Source organism: Loxodonta africana, chromosome 17, assembly GCF_030014295.1.
Source record: "Loxodonta africana isolate mLoxAfr1 chromosome 17, mLoxAfr1.hap2, whole genome shotgun sequence".
Taxonomy (NCBI): domain Eukaryota; kingdom Metazoa; phylum Chordata; class Mammalia; order Proboscidea; family Elephantidae; genus Loxodonta; species Loxodonta africana.
The window spans coordinates 80,297,959-80,319,429 of record NC_087358.1 but is presented as its reverse complement, the minus strand read 5'-3'; the positions used below and the strand labels follow the sequence as shown (position 1 = coordinate 80,319,429).

The 21,471-nt window shown below is 37.2% G+C and overlaps 1 protein-coding gene across 1 annotated transcript in view; it reads right to left on the bottom strand.

Annotated features, from left to right (window-relative positions):
- Positions 1 to 21,471, bottom strand: part of POSTN (periostin) — a 47,606-nt gene that overhangs the window by 9,337 nt on the left and 16,798 nt on the right. Inside the window, exons 11-17 of the mRNA XM_003412642.3 lie at positions 10,524 to 10,660; positions 8,282 to 8,412; positions 7,149 to 7,279; positions 6,940 to 7,042; positions 6,778 to 6,845; positions 5,629 to 5,674; positions 3,076 to 3,156 (exon numbers count right to left, since the gene is read on the bottom strand). Coding sequence (XP_003412690.1) covers positions 3,076 to 3,156; positions 5,629 to 5,674; positions 6,778 to 6,845; positions 6,940 to 7,042; positions 7,149 to 7,279; positions 8,282 to 8,412; positions 10,524 to 10,660 — 697 coding nt within the window. The remainder of the gene's footprint in view (positions 1 to 3,075; positions 3,157 to 5,628; positions 5,675 to 6,777; positions 6,846 to 6,939; positions 7,043 to 7,148; positions 7,280 to 8,281; positions 8,413 to 10,523; positions 10,661 to 21,471) is intronic.

Sequence of the window (21,471 nt, the reverse complement as noted above, 5' to 3'; positions counted from 1 at the left end):
CCAACATCAAAGTGGTTTCCAGCTTTTGCAATCAGTTTAAACATTTCCTATTGTCTTCAAATTAGGCAACATTTATGTGAACAAATGACTCAGTCTACTGGTGCGCTTCTAAAATTACTTTCATTTGCATCTAAAGTGATGGATAAATACATCCATCCATTGATGGAGGTAAAGTATGATCATATAAAATGCTGTATGTGGCTACACTTTGTGACTCGTACAGCATGTACAAATTTGGGTTGATCTAATACAACTAGTGTAGATATTACCCTACCATACAGGTATCAAGCATTGATAATTTTATTTTTTTTCATTTATCAATATCTTACAATTTTTATCAGGGCTGAACATACGAACATCCAAACTTTATGCCTACCTTTAAAGTGCTCAGTGTCAGGTTTTATGGAAATAAATGATTTTGAATACTTACCTTCTATCTGGAAATGATGCAAAAATTAACTAATTAATAACTGAACAGTCTTTCAAATGCAAGAGTTAAACAAGTGCTGTATTTGACTGGTAAAATGATTTTGCTCCAGGAGAAAATCATTTTGGATGTTAGAAAGCTGATTACTACATTAGTTAATCAAAACTACTTCACAGAGGAAAAGGAAAATAAGATTCAGTACATTTAACTCATACTATAAGGCCCATCAATAGTTGAATGTCATTATAATAGCTAATTTTTGATAGAATTTATTTGCTTGTCCAGAAATTGTCAATGTACACCATTACCCAGAACTAAATAGTCTAATTAAAACAATCTCATTAATGAAAAAAATATTTCAATTCTTTAAAACTATCAGTATTTCACATCATAATATTTGCTTTATGGGGCAAAGTGATATTGGCTATCAAACTATAAGGTCAGGTTTTTAAGGTCCAGCAACTTCAAAAATAATGTACACCTAAGGAATTTAAAGATAGAATTCAGCTGATAAAATATCTGAATTAACATTGCTTTACAAAAGTCTCAACTGAAATTTCAGAAACATCCTCTGTAATGTAAATTCTATGAAAGCAGGGATTTTTATCAATTATTTTTTTCATATTTATTCCCAGCTCCTGGAAGAATACCCAGAACAATGGATGCTCAATAAGTATTTATGGAACTGAATTTCAGTTGATTCATTCTTAAGTGTGAAGTTTGGTTAAGAAAAGAACTTAAAATTGTGTTTTGGAGTCTCGTTTATTCAAGAGTCATCGATGGCTCTGCAGAAGTTCAGACAGTGAGAAGAAAATGTCAGTAGCTATATTAGAAGCTAGACAATTATAAATGGCTGTGAAGGTGAGTATTTATTTCCTTCATTGTGCTAGACAGAAATAAAACTTCTAAATTTTGGGACTGAAGAGTTATTAATGAATTGGTGACACGCCACCATTTTTTGATCCAGGTTCTCTTTTTAGGAAGAACCCAGCAGCGTTGCTGCTCTGTGGTTTTTCTAAGTACAGAAAGATTAATATGGGCAGAACCCTACTGATTGGGAAGATTGGGAAGGCTGATGAAGAAGCTTGAAAGGGAGGAATCTTTGAAAATAAGAACAAAGGCATATGTGAATAATTTTAGTTATAGAACTGTGTTCAAGTGATAATACAAAATTTTAGGGACTCTGATTTTTTAAAAATAGTATAAGAATTTTAAAATCAAGTGTATGATCAAGGATTATTTGTTCATGTTTTTACTAAAATGATCAGAAATATTTTCTCAATGAAAAATCTGTAATTTAATTATCTTCTTAAAACATCAAATTCTCTTCTTCCATATGCAAAAACAATCAAATGACCATGTTACTGAAATGACCGTAGGCATAGCAATTAAAAAAAAAAAAAAGCATGCGTTTAAAACAATAAGTCAATTTTAGGTCTCAAGAATGACTAAAAATATAGATAACTAATTAGCAATGAAATGAGCTTTTACTCTTGTGTCTTCACTGTTTAAATTTTAAGTCATGATTTGCTTTAAGAGACAAACGTATTAAGAAAATTGCCATCTCATTTCACAGAATGAGAAGAAATAACAAAATAAAAGATAATCAGGCTAATAGTTTGCCTGAGATTTAATCAAAACATAATCTATTCCTTTTTTGGAAGACAACTTCTATCTATATTACAAAATAAAGAAGATAATGAGGTCTTTTCTCTGTGGTAAGTCATCACAAAAAATAAGTAAACATGGAAATGAGAAATTCTAAAAGTCTGATCCTTGGAAAATACAGGAAATGAAGGCAACATCAACGATGTTGGATTTGGCCATGGGAGTTGAGAGAAAAGTGACTGCTTGTTTAATGTTCTGATCTGAAACACCCATGAGAAGTTATATGTAAATTCCGGGCTGAAATTACAGATTATATCGTTCCACTCAGTATACCAGTTACTTATTTCCTCTTCTGTCTCTTGTGGTCTGGTTTTAAAATTTATCATGTGAGGTTGTTATTTTTAGAAGCTTTTATCAATTTACTACTTCTGTGCTCTATTTGGAAACCCTGGTGGTGTAGTGGTTGAGTACGACAGCTGCTAACCAAGAGGTCGGCAGTTCGAATCCACCAGGAGCTCCTTGGAAACTCTATGGGGTGGTTCTACTCTGTCCTATAGGGTCGCTATGAGCCCGAATCGACTTGATGGCAGTGGGTTTGTTTTTTTGGGGTTCTTTTTTATGCTGTATTAGGATGCACAATGATAAAAAAAAAAAACTTGCAAATTTTTAGAAGAGTTTCTTATAATAGTAAAAAGGTGACTCGTGAGGAGATTTAAAACAAAGCTATCAAAGGTACACTGTGAAAGAATCTAACCGCAGCAAAAAATCCAGGCATTGTTTGTTTAGTGAGTGTCTGGGTACTAGTGCTAATGCAACAGTCAATCAGGCCCCAATCAAGTACCAGCAAATGTACTGAAGTATCAGGAAGGTACCATCTACTGTGTGAATAAATCGCATTCTGCAACCACACGAGCATGCCAGGGCATAGAAATACTGAGCATGTTAGTTTCCAAGAGAATGTAAATACATTCATAGAAATCAGTCCATTACATGGATTGTTTTTCCACAGTAAAAGGAACCATGTATAACATTGATTTTACCTTCAGTTTTGATAATAGGCTGAAGACTGCCTTGAATCACTTTAATTTTTGGTTCCACAACTTTGGTTATAATTTTAGTTGCTGAAAAGTATAGAAGGTGGAACAAGAATGATATTTATATAAAAAGAAACTGAACAAAATTTTCTTTTTTGTCTTTGAGGAGTACACTGAGGTATCGGGTGTGGTAATACGGTTAGGCAGTCAGCTACAGGCAATATTCATGATATGTTATTTAGTATCTTCTCATGTCCAGATGTTGCCCTCTGAAGTACAGTGACTTGGATTTGTTCCACTGAAGTATATATTCTCTAAATGAGGAATTCTACCTCGAAATCTGTAATTTTGAACTGTACCACTAAATCTCTTTACCTTCATTTGTGCTTCTTGAAAATAGTGGCTGCATAGCGACAGAAGACAAATAAACATAATTAATTTATGCAATTCATAATATGTAAAATTGCATGGTTGGATCCTTGCTCCATTAGAAGGAAAAAAGACAAAAAAAGACTTTAAAATTTTTTCATGCATTTGATAACAGTGATATAGAAAGGGAATATGAAAAATAGTTCAGAATACTTAAAAATAAATTTCAGCTAGCCAGACATGAGCTCTATGCAACAAAATATGATATGATCAGCATTTTAAGTTCCAAGATAAAATGCATTTGATTTTCAGCTTTATTATCATAGAATTGGGTTAAAGTATGTATTTTAAATGTATGTCATCTACCCAAGTAGGATAATACTGTGCAAGATTTATTTAAAATAATAGTCAACTATGTGGTTGACTTTTGGTTGTATACATTAGCTGTGCTTCTTGTGCCTTACAACTACAGCTATTGGCATTTTTAATTAGAAGCCTTAAAAGAGGGCTCCATTAGATAACAGGCTGTACTGAAGCTGACCTGGCAATCACAACCAATGGTGTCCACACATTACTGATGAGATGTTAACACACCTAGGGTTTCGGTGACATGCTACCTCAGGTTTCTGAGGTGTTTAGCTGTGTCAGCTTTTTGAATGGGTGTGGATTGTAGACCTTAACTGAAGCTATGCTTTAGTCACGTCGGATTCTATATCTTGAGATCTCAAGTTCTGAAACTCTAAATATATGAAATCTGTATCAATTACCGATTCTACCACCCTACGTGGTCTTTATCACAGAGGAACCGCTCCATGAACGTCAAATCCACAGATGTCTCTGCTACAGCTATCATCATGGGTAATTATTTTTAGCTTAGTTTTTACATCATGTTAGGGAACTTAAAGTTTAGAGTGTTGACTTAGTTGGTGGATTCGTTCCAATATATACGATATACACACATACATATATATTTTAGTGGAGAAAGATGACACAACATTTCTGATGAATAGAGTCCATAAGCATTCTTTAATTTGTTATAAAATAGTCTTCAACAAGATTGTAAACTTTCAGATTGGAATTTATGCCATTTTGAAACATAGCATTCCAAATGAATCTTTAAACACTGTGCTGAGCCGGCCTGATACTGGAATTACATGTTTTATTATTACATAATTGAAACCAATGAGAGCAGCAGACATTTTGTTTTGCTGTTTATATTGGCTTTATTCTTTTACAATAAAAAAAAAAAATACCTGGTGTAAATCTTAAGGAAAACTTTCTTCGTTAAATAACTGAAAGATCATATTATAAAATAGAGTCCTTTTCTATCCAGAATAAATGTGAGAATTGAATTAATATTTTAGCTACTGGTGTTTAATTATAGAGTCAAAACAAAATGAAAAGGATTACTGCTTTTGAAAGCTACAAAGTGAAAAAAAAGCACAATGAAAAAAGAAATCTTATGAGGTACATTTATGACAGTGAAATTGGATTTATGGTTGTTTCCTTAAGTAGTAGAGGTATAATTTTGATAATCTGATAGTGTCAGAGAGAAAAGAAATCTTGGAGTCTAGAAATGTTATCACCAGGCAGTCCAGTTTGGGATGGGGCGAACTTTTGAACCGCCAGCTTGTAACATGAGTATTCTGTCACACCGCTTTTCACCTGCCCACAGAATGCTCAGGGTTTGAAGGAGGAATGAGGGATAAGTCCCTCAGTAAAGCTGTTTCTGTGTCTGCACATCCGAATTTTCAGGTAGCTCTGGATTTTTTTTTTTTTTCTGGATTGCCTTTTTTGCTGTCTCCCCTTTGTCGCTATGAGTTAGAATCGACTCGACGGCACTGGGTTTGTTTGGTTTTTTTTGGTTTTCTCCCCTTTGTCTGTCTGTCTGTCCGTCCCCCGCTCCCCAAGCTAGCCTTTATCTTTTACTGTCTTTCTCAGATCTTATCACTTCTGTTTTTGGGAGGCTTAGGGAAGGGTTCATTGGATTGAAGGGTATGGCCAAGCCTGAGAGATCTTTCTCCACCCAGACTTCAAGCCCTGGCTCAAATGGCATGAAATTTACCATTATTTGCTACTGTAAATACCAGATTATCAATAGCCTCAGTTTGTAAATACAAAGGAAATCGTTGCGTTTTCTTTCTTTACATCATCCCATGTATATGTGACAAACGCTCATTATGTACTTACTGTAGACAGTCATGGGGATTTCTTTGAAGGTACTACCACGAACAAACTGAAAGTAAATACTTATATTTAGTACCATAAATGTGGCAGTTATATTTAAAAAATCATAAACTGTAATGAAGCTATCATTACAGTTAGTAGAAATAAAGTGAAGTTCCCACAGAAATAATCTTCTAAAAAACATATCTCCTTGCTATCCTGGCCAGATGACAGAAAAATCATTAGATTTGTTATTCTATAATAATTTACTAAGTAAAATTTCTCTTATTTTCTGGTATTTTGACACTATAAGGACAAGGAACAAAATATATTTTTGCCTTTCACTACTGTGATTAGTGACAATTTTTTATAAACAAACTTTCCCTAATATTTGGTAGCAACAGCGTTCGATAATAGGAAGATTAGGAAGATTATAATTGTTTATGTGCATGTCTTATTGTGCCAAATGGACAGTAAACTTTTTTTTGAAAAAAAGGGCCATCTCTGATTAAAATTAGTATTTTTCATAATACTTAATACACTGCCTGGTTCCAAGCCTCTTTTTCACAGATATTTATTGAATAAAACCATGGAGAAATGATGTTCTTTCTTTAGAGGTGGGCCAGAGTTGTGTTTGCAACAAAGAGCAGTCTAAGCCCAGTACACATCTATTTCTTTATTTCTTTTTTGTTTAATAATATTTTGTCATGTTTAAGGTGAAGCTTGACACAGCAAAGTTGTTCCCATTTAACAACTTCCACACAAATTATTCAGTGATAGTGGTTACATTTTTCACAGTATGTCATCATTCCCACTCCTTCCATTCTGGTTGTACCATTTCTAATACTCTAGTTTTCCTGTTCCCTTACCTTCTCATCTTGCTTTAGAGTAATTTTTGACCACTTGGTCTCATAGATGATTTTAAAGCAGCTCACTACTCATGGGCAGTATTTTTTTTATGAGCCAATCTGTTATTTAGCTAAAAGGTGAACTTAAGGTATAATTTTTGTTTAAGGTTTAAAGAATATCTCAGAGTAATAGTCTTGGGGAGCCCCTAGTCTCAACCCGTCCAGCAAGCACCTCTATTTCATAATGCATATATTTCTAGTCCACTGTGTTAAGCCTGTAATATCTGTTCAACATATTAAAAATAGATAAAGTGTCATTTTGTACCTTAATTTGGATGTATTTGATCAGTTTATTAAGTATTTCCAGCAGCTGATCATTTCCAACTGGTGTGTCTATGAAAAGAAATATTAAATGAACATTGTTAAGAAAGTGTGAAATAACGGTCTAGATGCCACTTGAAAAATAATGAGTTCAATAATTACTAACCTGCTGGATAGAGAAGCTTATCTACAACATGAATGACACCATTTGTTGTCATGATGTCAGATTCTTTTGACTTCAGTTCATTCACCAGAAGTGTATCATTTACCTATCAACACAGGTAGATAACATCAATGAGAAATTTAATAAGGAATGAACACTAGATAATTTAGAAATGGCTCAACACTATCATAAATTTTTTCTAGAGAACTTACTCCTTTCACATAAATTTTGCTTCCTTGTGTGGTCTTTAGAATGTTAGTAACACCAGGTTCGAATCCCTTTCCAATGAAAACTCCTGGTGTCAAGTGGTAAAGAATGATGTTTTGAAGAGCATTTTTATCCCCTAGGGTGAAAATAAACATATTAACTTAACACTATGTCATACTTTCTGACACTTTGATACTACAAGGACCTTGGCATAAAACATTTCTTTGTCTTTAGCTATTTTCCCCACACCCTATTATTTCTATATGGTCTTTGTGTTCTCAAGTTGATATCAAAACATACGGTCATTTCAGTCAGACCAATTAAAATATTACTCAACTTATTGGGAGAACAAAATCAAATTATTGTTGAAATTATGAGTCTAAACCAAACCAAACCCAGTGCCCTTGAGTCGATTCCGACTCATAGTGACCCTATAGGACAGGGTAGAACTGCCCCCATAGAGTTTCCAAGGAGCGCCTGGTGGATTTGAACTGCCGACCCTTTGGTTAGCAGCCATAGCACTTAACAACGAAGCCACCAGGGTTTCCGAAATTATGAGTACTGTCTTCTTTTTCACCTCATTACATGGCCTTTAATAGAAATTACTTAAGGGAACATCCAGCCAACAGCTTGACTGTTGTTAGCTACCATCAAGTTGCCCCAGACTCATGGAGACTTTATGCACAATGGGATCAGACCATTGTGACCCATAGGACTTTAACTGACTAGTTCTTTGGAAGTAGATAGCCAGGTCTTTCTTCCTAGTCTGTCTTAGTCTGGATTGTCCACTGAAACCTGTTTTGCATCACCGCAACACTCAAGCTTTCACTGACAGACAGGTGGTGGCTGTGCATAAGACAAATTGGCCAGGACTCCAGTCCGGGTCTCCAGCATAGAAGGTAAGAATTCTACCACTGAATCACCAGGTGTCCTCCAACAGCATGACAGGAAAAAAAGTTAATTAAGAACATTAATGAGTGACCCTCCATTTATCTCAAGTGGAACTAAAGGGATCAAATGCTAGCCACGAATATAAATGAAGGGACATTTTTGAGGTTCACATCTGGCCAGAAAAGACTGATGAAGATGTTAGAAACTGAAATCAAAGGGCAAATATCTGGTAATCACTTCTACTCACGCATCAGAATTTCCTTTTCTTCGTTAGTCATTCCTTTAAATGCATCATTGGTTGGCACAAATAAGGTCCAATCTCCAGGTTGTGTCAGGAGATCTTTCAAGTCTGCAGCTTCAAGTAGGCTGAGGAAGATGCTAAACAGCAAGGGCATATATTTATTTTGTTTTAAATTAAAATGTGTAACCTAAGTGTCCATCAACAGATGAATGGATAAACAAAATGTGGTACACACATACAATGGAATATTACCAAGCCATAAAGAGAAATGAAGTCCTGATACATGCTACGACATGGATGAAACTTGAAAACCTTATGATTTGAAATAAGTCAATCACAAAAGGACAAATATTGCGTGATCTCACCTATAGGAAATAATAAGAAAAAACAAATATATAGAAATCAAAGTTTACTAGTGGTAAACAAGAGCAGGAAAGGGGGAAAGAGTGAGCCATTGTTTAGGAAGCAGTGAATGTTTCTGGTGATGGAAAACTTGGCAACGATTATGGGTGGTGGTTGTACATGATTAATGTAACTGGTATCACTAAATTGTACACCTAAAAAACACTGAATTGGCAAATGTTGTGTTATACATATTTATGCAACAATAAAAAAAATTAGGTGTGCTCACCCAAAATGAATTAACATAGAATCCAATAGTTGCAGAAAGCATGAAAAAACTTTTTCATGCATTTCAAATCAATTTACTTATTAAGAAGATTTTATCATGAGGAAATGATTTAAATATACATTGTAATTCTAAAATTTCTCAAACTCTGTTTTTAGCGTATCGAACTCAGTGAGATCATGTTGTTGTTGTTAGGTGCCGTCGAGTCAGCTCCAACTCATAGCGACCCTATGTACAACAGAAAGAAACACTGTCCGGTCCTGCACCATCCTGACAATCATTATTGTGTTTAGCCCATTGTTGCAGCCACTGGGTCAGTTCACCTGATTGAGGGCCGCCTTCTTTTTCGCTAACCCTCTACCAAGCATGATGTCCTTCTCCAGGGACTGGTCCTTCCAGATAATATGTCCAAAGTACCTGCGACGAAGTCTCGCCATCCGTGGATTCAAGCATTCTGCTGTACTTCTTCCAAGACAGATTTGTTCATTCTTCTTGAAGTCCGTGGTATGCCAATATTCTTCACCAACACCATAATTCAAAGGCATCGATTCTTCTTCAGTCTTCCTCATTCTTTGTTCAGCTTTCACATGCATATGAAGCAGTTGAAAATACCATGACTTGGTTCAAGTGCGGCAGAGTCCTCAAAGGGATATCTTTGCTTTTAAACACTTTAAAGAGTTTTTGTTGTTCTTCTTTTTCCAGCAGATTTGCCCACTGCAATGCATTGTTTGATTTCTTGACTGTTGCTTCCATGGGTGTTGATTGTGGGCCCAAATAAAATGAAATCCTTGGGAACTTCAATATTTTCTCTGTTTATCATGATGTTGCTTATTGGTCTAGTTGAGAGGATTTTTGTTTTCTTTATGTTGAGGTGCAACCCATACTGAAGACTGTAGTCTTTGCTCTTTATCAGTAAGTGCTTCAAGTCCTCTTTGCTTTCAGCAAGCAGGGTTGTGGTGTCTGCATAATGTCTGCATAACGCAGGTTGTTAGTAAGTCTTCCTTCAACTCAGATACGGTGTTTTTCTTCACATAATCCAGCTTCTCAGGTTATTTGCTCAGCATACAGATTAAATTAGTATGGTGAAAAGATACAGCCTTGACACACACCTTTTCTGATTTTAAACTCAGTAAAATGACTGCCTCTTGACCTGTTTTACAGGTTCCTCATGAGCACGATTCTTCACAATATTATCTGTATCTGTTATGATTCACATAGTCAAATGCCTTTGCATAGTCAATAAAACCAGGTAAGCATCTTTTTGAGGTCATACAATACAAAAAAACAGAAGCATATTTCTTTCCTTTAATATTCCACAAAATAGTCTTTGCTAGTATACCCCATCATTTTATTAAATTTAATGATAGAAGTTTTTCAAGCAGTTCAGTGTATTAGCTTTTCTTTTTTGCTTACCAAATTATATTAAGTTGTACCAAGGAGAAAAAGAAATAGTGTTTAAAACATATGTCAATTTTGAAAACGTTAGCAACGAATTCTTATTCTAAATTCTGTTCTTAGCAAAACAGGAGGCTGAATGGCTTTTGGGGTATTAACTGATTAAAAAAAGAAAAAAATGCCAATTGCTCCATTACTTTGTGGAAATGAAACTAATAAGCTTACCTAAAGCGCTTATCCTGTTTTAATTTTTCATGTAGTGATTTCTCTGCTGGTTTGATGATCTCTCGGAATATGTGAATAGCGCCATTTCTTCCTTGCTTGCTTCCTCTCACCATGCACGAATTTTCAATGCAGACGGCCTGGCAAGGAAAAGAAAGATGCATGCTCTCCATTTACTTACTTGAAATTTCTTATGTGGATATAGCTGCATAATTACATTTTGGGACAGACCCTTCTGAGAGGTCACCTGACCTTTTAGGCCAGAGGAAATAGCTTCTCTCCTCTTTTGAAGGTTTTGCACAATCTGATCTCACAGTTCTTATCCAACCAGGTTTTCTACTACTATTCAAGCTCCCTCAAGCTTCTAACAGATTTGTCAGTAAATTGCAAAACTTCCATAGAATTCCACTCAATGTTTTCCACTGTTTTTGCTCTCTTTCTCTCCAGGTTCTAACTATTTCTCCAGACCTCTTTTAAAAAACCAAACTAGTTGCCATTGAGTTGATTCCAACTTAAAGCAACCCCACATGTTTCAGAATAGTACTGCATTCCATGGGGTTTTCAACAGCTGTGATCTTTCAGAAGTAGATCACCAGGACTTTCTTCCAAGGCACTGCTGGGTAGGTTGGAACTGCTAGCTTTTCAGTTAGTAGCTGAGCATTTCACCATTTGCACCACCCAGGGACTCCCCACACCTTTGTTAGGTCAGTCTTAACCATAAAGTTTCCAGTGACTGCAGTGCTCCTTTGATCTTCCTTTTCTTTAGATTCAATTAAACAAAAATTTACTCTACGGTTTGGACTCTAAGACCCATTCAACTGTAAATCAAATCAGTGCTTTAGTGATGATAGTTTTTAAACAAATGTAATACATATTTATGTGTAATTTAAAATATATCCTATTTTCTGAGTCATTAAAATGCATGTCTTGGAATGATGGAAATATAGTGAAAAGCTACTGTGTGTCATATCCAATTCTAGGAAATATTTGTTTTCTTGTGAAACTTTTTAACAGTGGAAACCCTGGTAGCATAGTGGTTAAGTGCTACAGCTGCTAACCACGAGGTCAGCAGTTCAAATCTGCCAGGCACTCCTTGGAAGCTCTATGTGGCAGTTCTACTCTGTCCTACAGGGTCGCTATGAGTCAGAATCAACTCGACAGCAGTGGGTTTGGTTTGGTTTTGGTTTAACAGTAGCTGCATGTGTTGACTGGACAGAAACTGAGTGGTACCATTAGTTTTACTGCAACTTTGATAAGTAATGTTTTATACAAGTTTTCCACAGATAATCCATTTGAACTATTTCATAAAAATCTCTGTATATCTGTATAAGTTCATCTTGAAAGTCATCCAGTAAGATTCAATTGCTGAGTAAAGCTTATTATAAAGAATCTTAACATTAAAAGGTCATCCTACATACTCAATTTTATCTAAAAATTACCTTGCAAACTATAAAGTGATCTATGAATCAAAGGCTTATTTTTGAGGAGTCTCGGTACTTTCTGAAATTGAAATAAGTGATACTTTATAACAAAGGTATTTATAATGGAACAAGTCAAAGTCTCTTAATTATTAATACATAGCGCTTTTTGTGTACTTTCCTAACAGTGTTTCTTCACCCAAGTGACCCATATCCCAGATCTGCCTATGAAGATTTGCTATTCAAATCACATACTAAAAATTCTGAGAGGAGGCGGAGCCAAGATGGTGGAATAGACAGATGCTTCTGTCAAGCCCTCTTTACAACAAAGACCCGAAAAAACAAGTGAAATAAGTATATTTGTGACAAGCTGGGAGCCATGAGCATCAAAGGCAAACTTAGACAATGAACCGAGGGGCGGGGGAGGAAGAGGCTGTTCAGGAGCAGAGAGGAGTTACCAGACCTGAATTGTGGGGAGCCCACAGGCACCATTCCTGGAGCGGCGGCAGCTGTGGTGGAGGACTGTTACTAGCATTTGGCCGCAGTTTCCTCAGGGAGAAGCAGCCAGCCACACAGCCTACTCACACCTCTGGAACCTGAGGAGAATGGCACTCTCGGCAAAAGCAAAGTACTTGCGTATATGTTACCCTGCCCCCTCCCCCCAACAAGCTGGCTTCAGCAGCTGAATCCCTGGGCCTTAGTAGGCCTGGGTGAGCACATAGAACCATCCTCCCAGCCATGCGGAAAGAAAAAATTTGCAACTGGGGGGAAAAGATAATTTGCTACCTCCATTAACCAGGGGAGCTCAGGACAGAAGTGGCTCCTATCCAGGCATAAACTATCCCTGGACCTTGAGCACCTCCCCCTTCTGCATGGACCTGTGTGGGCCTATTTCAGAAGAATAGGCCCTTGCTGGTAAACGCCAACCATTTCAGCTATGCAGTGGAGAGGTGGGTGTTTGACATTTGACATTGCTTTGCCTACTAAACAAGGTCTTCACCTACCCACATCAGGGACCTAAGGACTGGTAGCTCCACTCAGATCACCCAGCCACCTGCGACAGGGGTCCAAAGATAACTGGTAGCCCCCAGTCCTTACACCCCAAAACTTTGGGTGCCCATGGTCCCTCTGCAGAACCCAACCACCAGCATGCCCTAGGGAATGGAGGCACATTTTCCTCAGAGACACTTGGGGGTCAGTTCTCAGCCCCCTGCCTTGTCCAGAGAGTGACCTCTTGCTGCAATCAGATACCGGTATATACGCCAATTACCCCTGCCCCTCTAAGACTGTAGGACAGAACATATACCACACACTTGATCTCAGCTACCTAGAAACCTGAGCTGAATTCATACAAGAAAACTGAATGGGCTCCTAGACTGATATATCTGATAACAGCACTAGCCAGCTGGGGACAGGGCACCAGAGCTCCAAAGGTGAAAATAATCAAGCTAGCTCACTCAAGCAACCCATAGGGATATACCAAAACAAAACAAAGCAAGCAGCTACGACACAGTAAGCATAAACTAATACAATAACTTATAGATGGCTCAGAGACAGCAGTCAATATCAAGTCACATAAAGAAACAAACCATGATCACTGCAACAGGCTCACAAAACAAAGAATCCGGGGATCTTCTAGATGAAAGTGCATTCTGGGAATTACCAGATGCAAAATACAAAAGTTTAATATACAGAACCCTTCAAGACATCAGGAAGGAAATGAGGCAATACGCAGAACAAGCCAAGGAACACACAGATAAAGCAACTGAAGAAATTAGGAAGATTTTTCAGGAACATAATGTTTAATAAGCTGGAAAAATCCATACACAGACAGCAATCAGAAATTCAGAAGGTTAACAATAAAATTACAGAATTAGATAACTCAATAGAAAGTCAGAGGAGCAGAATTGAGCAAGTAGAAGCTAGAACTTCTGAACTCGAAGATAAATCACTTGGCACTAATATATTTGAAGAAAAATCAAATAAAAGATTAAAAAAAAATGAAGAAACCTTAAGAATCATGTGGGACTCTAACGAGAGAAACAACCTACGAGCTATTGGAGTACCAGAACAGGGAGAGATAAGAGAAAATACAGAGAAAATTGTTGAATATTTGTTGGCAGACAACTTCCCTGATATTGTCAAAGATGAGAAGATATCTATCGAAGATGCTCATTGAACTCCACATAAAGTAGATCTTAAAAGAAAGTCACCAAGACATATTATAATCAAGCTTGACAAAACCAAAGATAAAGAGACAATTTTAAGAGCAGTGAGGGATAAAAGAAAAGTCACCTACAAAGGAGAGCCAATAAGAATAAGCTCGGACTACTCAGCAGAAACCATGCAGGGATGACATATTTAAAAAATTGAAGGAAAAAAATTGCCTACCAAGAATCATATATCCATCAAAACTGTCTCTTAAATATGAAGGTGAATTTAAGACATTTCCAGATAAACACAAGTTGAGGAAATTCGTAAAAACCAAACCAAAACTACAAGAAATACTAAAGGGAGATCTTTCGTTAGAAAATCAATAATATCAGGTATCGACCGAAGACTAGACACTGGGCAGAGCAACCAGAATTCAACCCAGACAGGGAAATCCAAAAAAAAAAAGGCAAGATAAAAAAAAAAAAAAGCCCAACACAGGATGACGGCGATGTTATTATATAAAAGAAGACAACATTAAAATAATAAAGAGGGACTAAGAAATGTAATCATACACCATCTATACGAAGAGGAAGATACGGTGATACAAAGAAGTAAAAGTTAGTTTTAAATTTAGAAAAATGGGGTAAGTAATAAGGAAACCACAAAGGTGACTAACTATCCTACTCATCAAAATAAAATACAAGGGAAAAATACAGACTCAGCAGAAACAAAATCAACAACAACAAATATGGGGAAAGGGCAATATATAAAGAAAATCTACTGAGCACATAAAATCAAGTGGGAAAAAGAAACTGTCAACACACACAAAAAGACATCAAAATGGTAGCACTAAATTCATAATTACCCTGAATGTAAATGGCCTAAATGCACCAATAAAGAGACAAGAGAGTGGCAGAATAGATTGAAAAACAGGATCCATCTATATGCTGCCTACAAGAGGCACACCTTAGAGACACAAACAAACAAAAACTCAAAGGATGGCAAAAAAATATATAAAGCAAACAACAATCAAAAAAGACCAGGAGTGGCAATATTAATTTCGGACCAAATAGGCTTTAAAGTTAAATCCATCAGAAAGGATAAGGAAGGACACTATATAATGATTAAAGGGACAATACGCCAAGAAGATATAACCATATTAAATATTTATGCACCCAATGACAGGGCTGCAAGATACATAAAACAAACTCTATCAGCATTGAAAAGTGAGATAGACGGCTCCACAATAATAGCAGGAGACTTCAACACAGCACTTTTGGTGAAGGACAGGACATCCAGAAAGAAGCTCAATAAAGACACGGAAGATCTAAATGCCACAATCAACCAACTTGACCTCGTAGACATACACAGAACACTCCACACAACAACAACCGACTATACTTTCTTTTCTAGTGCACATGGAACATTCTCTAGAATAGACCACATATTAGGTCATAAAGCAAGCCTTAGCAGAATCCAAAACATTGAAATATTACAAAGCATCTTCACTGACCATAAGGCCACAAAAGTGGAAATCAATAACAGGAAAAGCAGGGAAAAGAAATCAAACACTTGGAAACTGAACAATACCCTGCTCAAAGAAGACTGGATTATAGAAGACATTAATTATGGAATAAAGAAATTCAGAGAATCCAATGAGAATGAAAACACTTCCTATCAGAACCTTTGGGACACAGCAAAAGCAGTGCTCAGAGGCCAATTTCTGTGAATAAATGCACACATCCAAAAAGAAGAAAGGGCCAAAATCAAAGAATTATCCCTACAACTTGAACAAATAGAAAGAGAGCAACAAAAGAAACCCACAGGCACCAGAAGAAAACAAATAATGAAAATTAGAGCTGAACAAAATGAAATAGAAAACACAAAAACGATTGAAAGAATTAACAAGACCAATAGCTGCTTTTTTTTTTAAAAAAAAACAACAAAATTGATAAACCACTGGCCAAACTGACAAAAGAAAAACAAGAGAGGAAGCAAATAACCAGAATAAGAAATGAGATGGGCGATATTACAACAGACCCAACTGAAATTAAAAGAATCATATCAGATTACTATGACAAACTATACTCAAATTGAAAACCTAAAAGAAATGGTTGAATTCCTAGAAACACACTACCTACCTAAACTAACAAAAACAGAGGTAGAACAACTAAATAGCCCCATAACAAAAAAAAAAGAGATTGCAAAGGTAATCAAAAAACTCCCAACCAAAAAAAAAGCCCTGTCCATCAGCTTCATTGCAGAGTTCCACCAAACTCTCAGGGAAGAGTTAGCACCACTACCACTAAAGGTATTTCAGAGCATAGAAAAGGACGTAATACTACCAAACTCATTCTATGAAGCCACCGTATCCCTGATACCAAAACCAGGTAAACACACCACAAGAAAAGAAAATTATAGACCTCTATCCCTCATGAACATAGATGCAAAAATCCTCAACAAAATTCTAGCCAATAGAATTCAACAACATATCAAAAAATAATTCACCATGACCAAGTGGGATTTGTACCAAGTATGCAGGGATGGTTCAACATTAGAAAAACAATTAATGTAATCCACCACATAAATAAAACAAAAGACAAGAATCACATGATTTTATCAATTGATGCAGAAAAGGCATTTGAGAAAGTTCAACACTCATCATGATAAAAACTCTCAGCAAAATAGGAATAGAAGGATTTCTCAACATAATAAAGGGCATCTATACAAAGCCAACAACCAACACCCTAAATGGAGAGAGCCTGAAAACATTCCCCTTGAGATCCAGAACCAGACAAGGATGCCCTTTTTCACCACTCTTATTCAACATGCTGGAAGTCCTAGCCAGAGCAATTAGGCTAGATAAAGAAATAAAGGGCATGCAGATTGGTAAGGAAGAATTAAAGTAAAAACCGTTTTTTGGGTTTATTTGCAGATGGCAGTGGTTTATTTGCAGATGAAATGATCCTATACAGAGAAAACCCTAAGGAATCTTCCAGAAAACTACTGAATGTAATGGAAGAGTCCAGCAGAGTATTGGGATACAAGATAAACATACAAAAATCAGTTGGATTCCTCTACACCAACAAAAAGAACATCGAAGAGGAAATCACCAAATCAATGCCATTTACAGTAGCCCCGAAGAAGATAAAATACTTAGGAAAAAATCTTACCAGAGATGTAAAAGACTTATACAAAGAAAACTACAGAACACTTCTGCAAGAAACCGAAAGAGACTTACAAAAGTGGAAGAACATACCTTGCTCATGGATAAGAAGACTTAACATTATAAAAATATCTACTCCACCAAAAGCGATCTATACATTTAATGCAATTCTGATCCAAATCCCAAGGACATTCTTTTTTTTTTTTTTAATTTTTATTGAGCTTCAAGTGAACGTTTACAAATCAAGTCAGTCTGTCACATATAAGTTTATATACACCTTACTCCATACTCCCACTTGCTCTCCCCCTAATGAGTCAGCTATTCCAGTCTCTCCTTTTGTGATAATTTTGCCAGCTTCCAACCCTCACTACCCTCCCATCCTCCCTCCAGACAGGAGATGCCAACACAGTCTCAAGTGTCCACCTGATACAAGTAGCTCACTCATCAGCATCTCTCTCTTACCCACTGTCCAGTCCCTTCCATGTCTGATGAGTTGTCTTCGGGAATGGTTCCTGTCCTGGGCCAACAGAAGGTTTGGGGACCATGACCGCCAGGATTCCTCTAGTCTCAGTCAGACCATTAAGTATGGTATTTTTGTGAGAATTTGGGGTCTGCATCCCACTGATCTCCTGCTCCCTCAGGGATTCTCTGTTGTGCTCCCTGTCAGGGCAGTCATCCGTTGTGGCCGGGCACCAACTAGTTCTTCTGGTCTCAGGATGACGTAAGTCTCTGGTTCATGTGGCCCTTTCTGTCTCTTGGGCTCATAGTTATCGTGTGACCTTGGTGTTCTTCATTCTCCTTTGATCCAGGTGGGTTGAGACCCATTGATGCATCTTAGATGGCCGCTTGTTAGCATTTAAGACCCCAGACACCACATTTCAAAGTGGGATGCAGAATGTTTTCAAAATAGAATTATTTTGCCAATTGACTTAGAAGTTCCCTTAAGCCATAGTCCCCAAACCCCCACCCTTGCTCCGCTGACCTTTGAAGCATTCAGTTTATCCCGGAAACTTCTTTGCTTTTGGTCCAGTCCAGTTGAGCTGACCTTCCCTGTATTGAGTATTGTCCTTCCCTTCACCTAAAGTAGTTCTTATCTACTAACTAATCAGTAAAAAACCCTCTCCCACCCTCCCTCCCTCCCCCCCTCGTAACCACAAAAGTATGTGTTCTTCTCAGTTTATACTATTTCTCAAGATCTTATAATAGTGGTCTTATACAATATTTGTCCTTTTGCCTCTGACTAATTTTGCTTAGCATAATGCCGTCCAGGTTCCACCATGTTATGAAATGTTTCACAGATTTGTCACTGTTGTTTATCGATGCGTAGTATTCCATTGTGGGAATGTACCATAATTATTTAACCATTCATCCATCGATGGACACCTTGGTTGCTTTCAGCTTTTTGCTATTGTAAACAGAGCTGCAATAAACATGGGTGTGCATATATCTGTTCCTGTGAAGGCTCTTATTTCTCTGGGGTATATTCCGAGAAGTGGGATTTCTGGGTTGTATGGTAGTTCTATTTCTAACTGTTTAAGATAATGCCAGATAGATTTCCAAAGTGGTTGTACCATTGTACCTTCCCACCAGCAGTGTATAAGAGTTCCAATCTCTCCGCAGCCTCTCCAACATTTATTATTTTGTGTTTTTTGGATTAATGCCAGCCTTGCTGGTGTGAGATGGAATCTCATCGTAGTTTTAATCTGCATTTCTCTAATGGCTAATGATCGAGAGCATTTTCTCATGTATCTGTTAGCTGCCTGAATATCTTCTTTAGTGAAGTGCGTGTTCATATCCTTTGCCCACTTTTTGAATGGGTTGTTTGTCTTTTTGTTGTTGAGTTTTGACAGAATCATATAGATTTTAGAGATCAGGCTCTGGTCGGAGATGTCACAGCTGAAAATTCTTTCCCAGTCTGTAGGTGGTCTTTTTACTCTTTTGGTGAAGTCTTTAGATGAGCATAGGTGTTTGATTTTTAGGAGCTCCCAGTTATCTGGTTTCTCTTCATCATTTTTGGTAATGTTTTGTATTCTGCTTATGCCTTGTATTAGGGCTCCTAACGTTGTCCCTATTTTTCCTTCCATGATCTTTATCATTTTAGCCAAAGACATTCTTTAAGGAGATGGAGAAACAAATCACCAACTTCATATGGAAGGAAAAGAGGCCCTGGATAAATAAGGCATTACTGAAAAACAACAAAGTGGGAGGCCTTACTTTACCTGATTTTAGAGCCTATTATACCACCACAGTAGTCAAAACAGCCTGGTACTGGTACAACAACAGATACATGGACCAATGGAACAGAATTGAGAATCCAGACATAAATCCATCCACATTTGAGCAGTTGATATTTGACAAAGTCTCCAAAACAGTTAAATGGGGAAAAGAAAGTCTTTTTAACAAATGGTACTGGCATAACCACATATCCATCTGCAAAAAAAATGAAACAAGACCCATGCCTCACTCCATGCACAAAAACTAACTCAAAATGGATCAAAGACCTAAATATAAAATCTAAGACGATAAAGATCATGGAAGAAAAAATAGGGACAATGTTAAGAGCCCTAATATATGGCATGAAGAGTATACAAAACATTTTAAAGAATGTAGAAGAAAAACTAGATAACCGGGAGCTCCTAAAAACCAAACACCTATGCTCATCCAAAGACTTCACCAAAAGAGTAAAAAAACTACCTACAGACTGGGAGAAAGTTTTTAGCTATGACATTTCTGATTAGTGCCTAATCTCTAAAATCTACATGATACTGCAAAAACTCAACTGCAAAAAGACAAATAACCCAATTAAAAAATGGGCAAAAGATATGAATAGACACATCACTAAAGAAGACATTCAGGTAGCTAACAGATACATGAGGAAATGTTCACGATCGTTAGCCATTAGAGAAATGCACATCAAAACTACAATGAGATTTCATCTCACTCCAATAATGGGGGCATTAATACAAAAAACACAAAATAATAAATGTTGGAGAGGCTTTGGAGAGATTGGAACACTTATACACGGCTGGTGGGAATGTAAAATGGTACAACCACTTTGGAAATCGATTTAGCACTTCCTTAAAAAGCTAGAAATAGAACTACCATCGGATACAGCAATCCCGCTCCTGGGAATATATCCTAGAGATTTAAGAGCCTTTACAAGAACAGATATATGCACACCCATGTTTATTGCAGCACTGTTTACAATAGCAAAAAATGGAAGCAACCAAGGTACCCAACAATGGATGGATGAATGGATAAATTATGGAATATTCACACAATGGAATACTACGCATCAATAAAGAACAGTGAGGAATCTGGGAAACATTTCATAACATGGAGGAATCTGGAAGGCATTATACTGAGTGAAATTAGTCAGTTGCTAAAGGACCAGTAATGGATAAGACCACTATTATAAGAACTTGAGAAATAGTTTAACCTGAGAAGAAAACCTTCTTTTGTGGTTACGAGAGGGGCGAGGGAGGGAGAGTAGGAGAGGGGTATTCACTGATTAGATAGTAGATAAGAACTACTTTAGGTGAAGGGAAAGACAGCACGCAATACAGCGGAGGTCAACACAATTGGACTAAACCAAAAGCAAAGAAGTTTCCGGAATAAACTGAATACTTTGAAGGCCAGTGTAGCATGGGCAGGGGTGTGGGGACCATGTTTTCAGGGGACTTCTAAGTCAATTGGCATAATAAAATCTATTAAGGAAACATTCTGCATCCCACTTTGAAGAGTAGTGCCTGGGGTCTTAAACTCTAGCAAGCAGCCATCTAAGATGCATCACTTGGTCTCAACCCACCTGGATCAAAGGAGAATGAAGAACACCAAGGACACAAGGCGATTACGAGCCCAAGAGATAGAAAGGGCCACATGAACCAGAGACTACATCATCCTGAGACCAGAAGAACTAGATGGTGCCTGGCTACAACCGATGACAGCCCTGACAGGGAACACAGCAGAGAAACCATGAGGGAGCAGGAGAGCAGTGGGATGCAGACCACAAATTCTCATAAGACCGGACTTAATGGTCTGACTGAGACTGGAAGGACCCTAGTGGTCATGAACCCAAGACCTTCTGTTGCCCCAGGACAGGAACCATTCCTGAAGCCAACTCTTCAGACATGGATTGGACTGGACAATGGGTTGGAGAGAGATGCTGGTGAGGAGTGAGCTTCTTGGATCAGGTGGACGCTTGAGACTATGT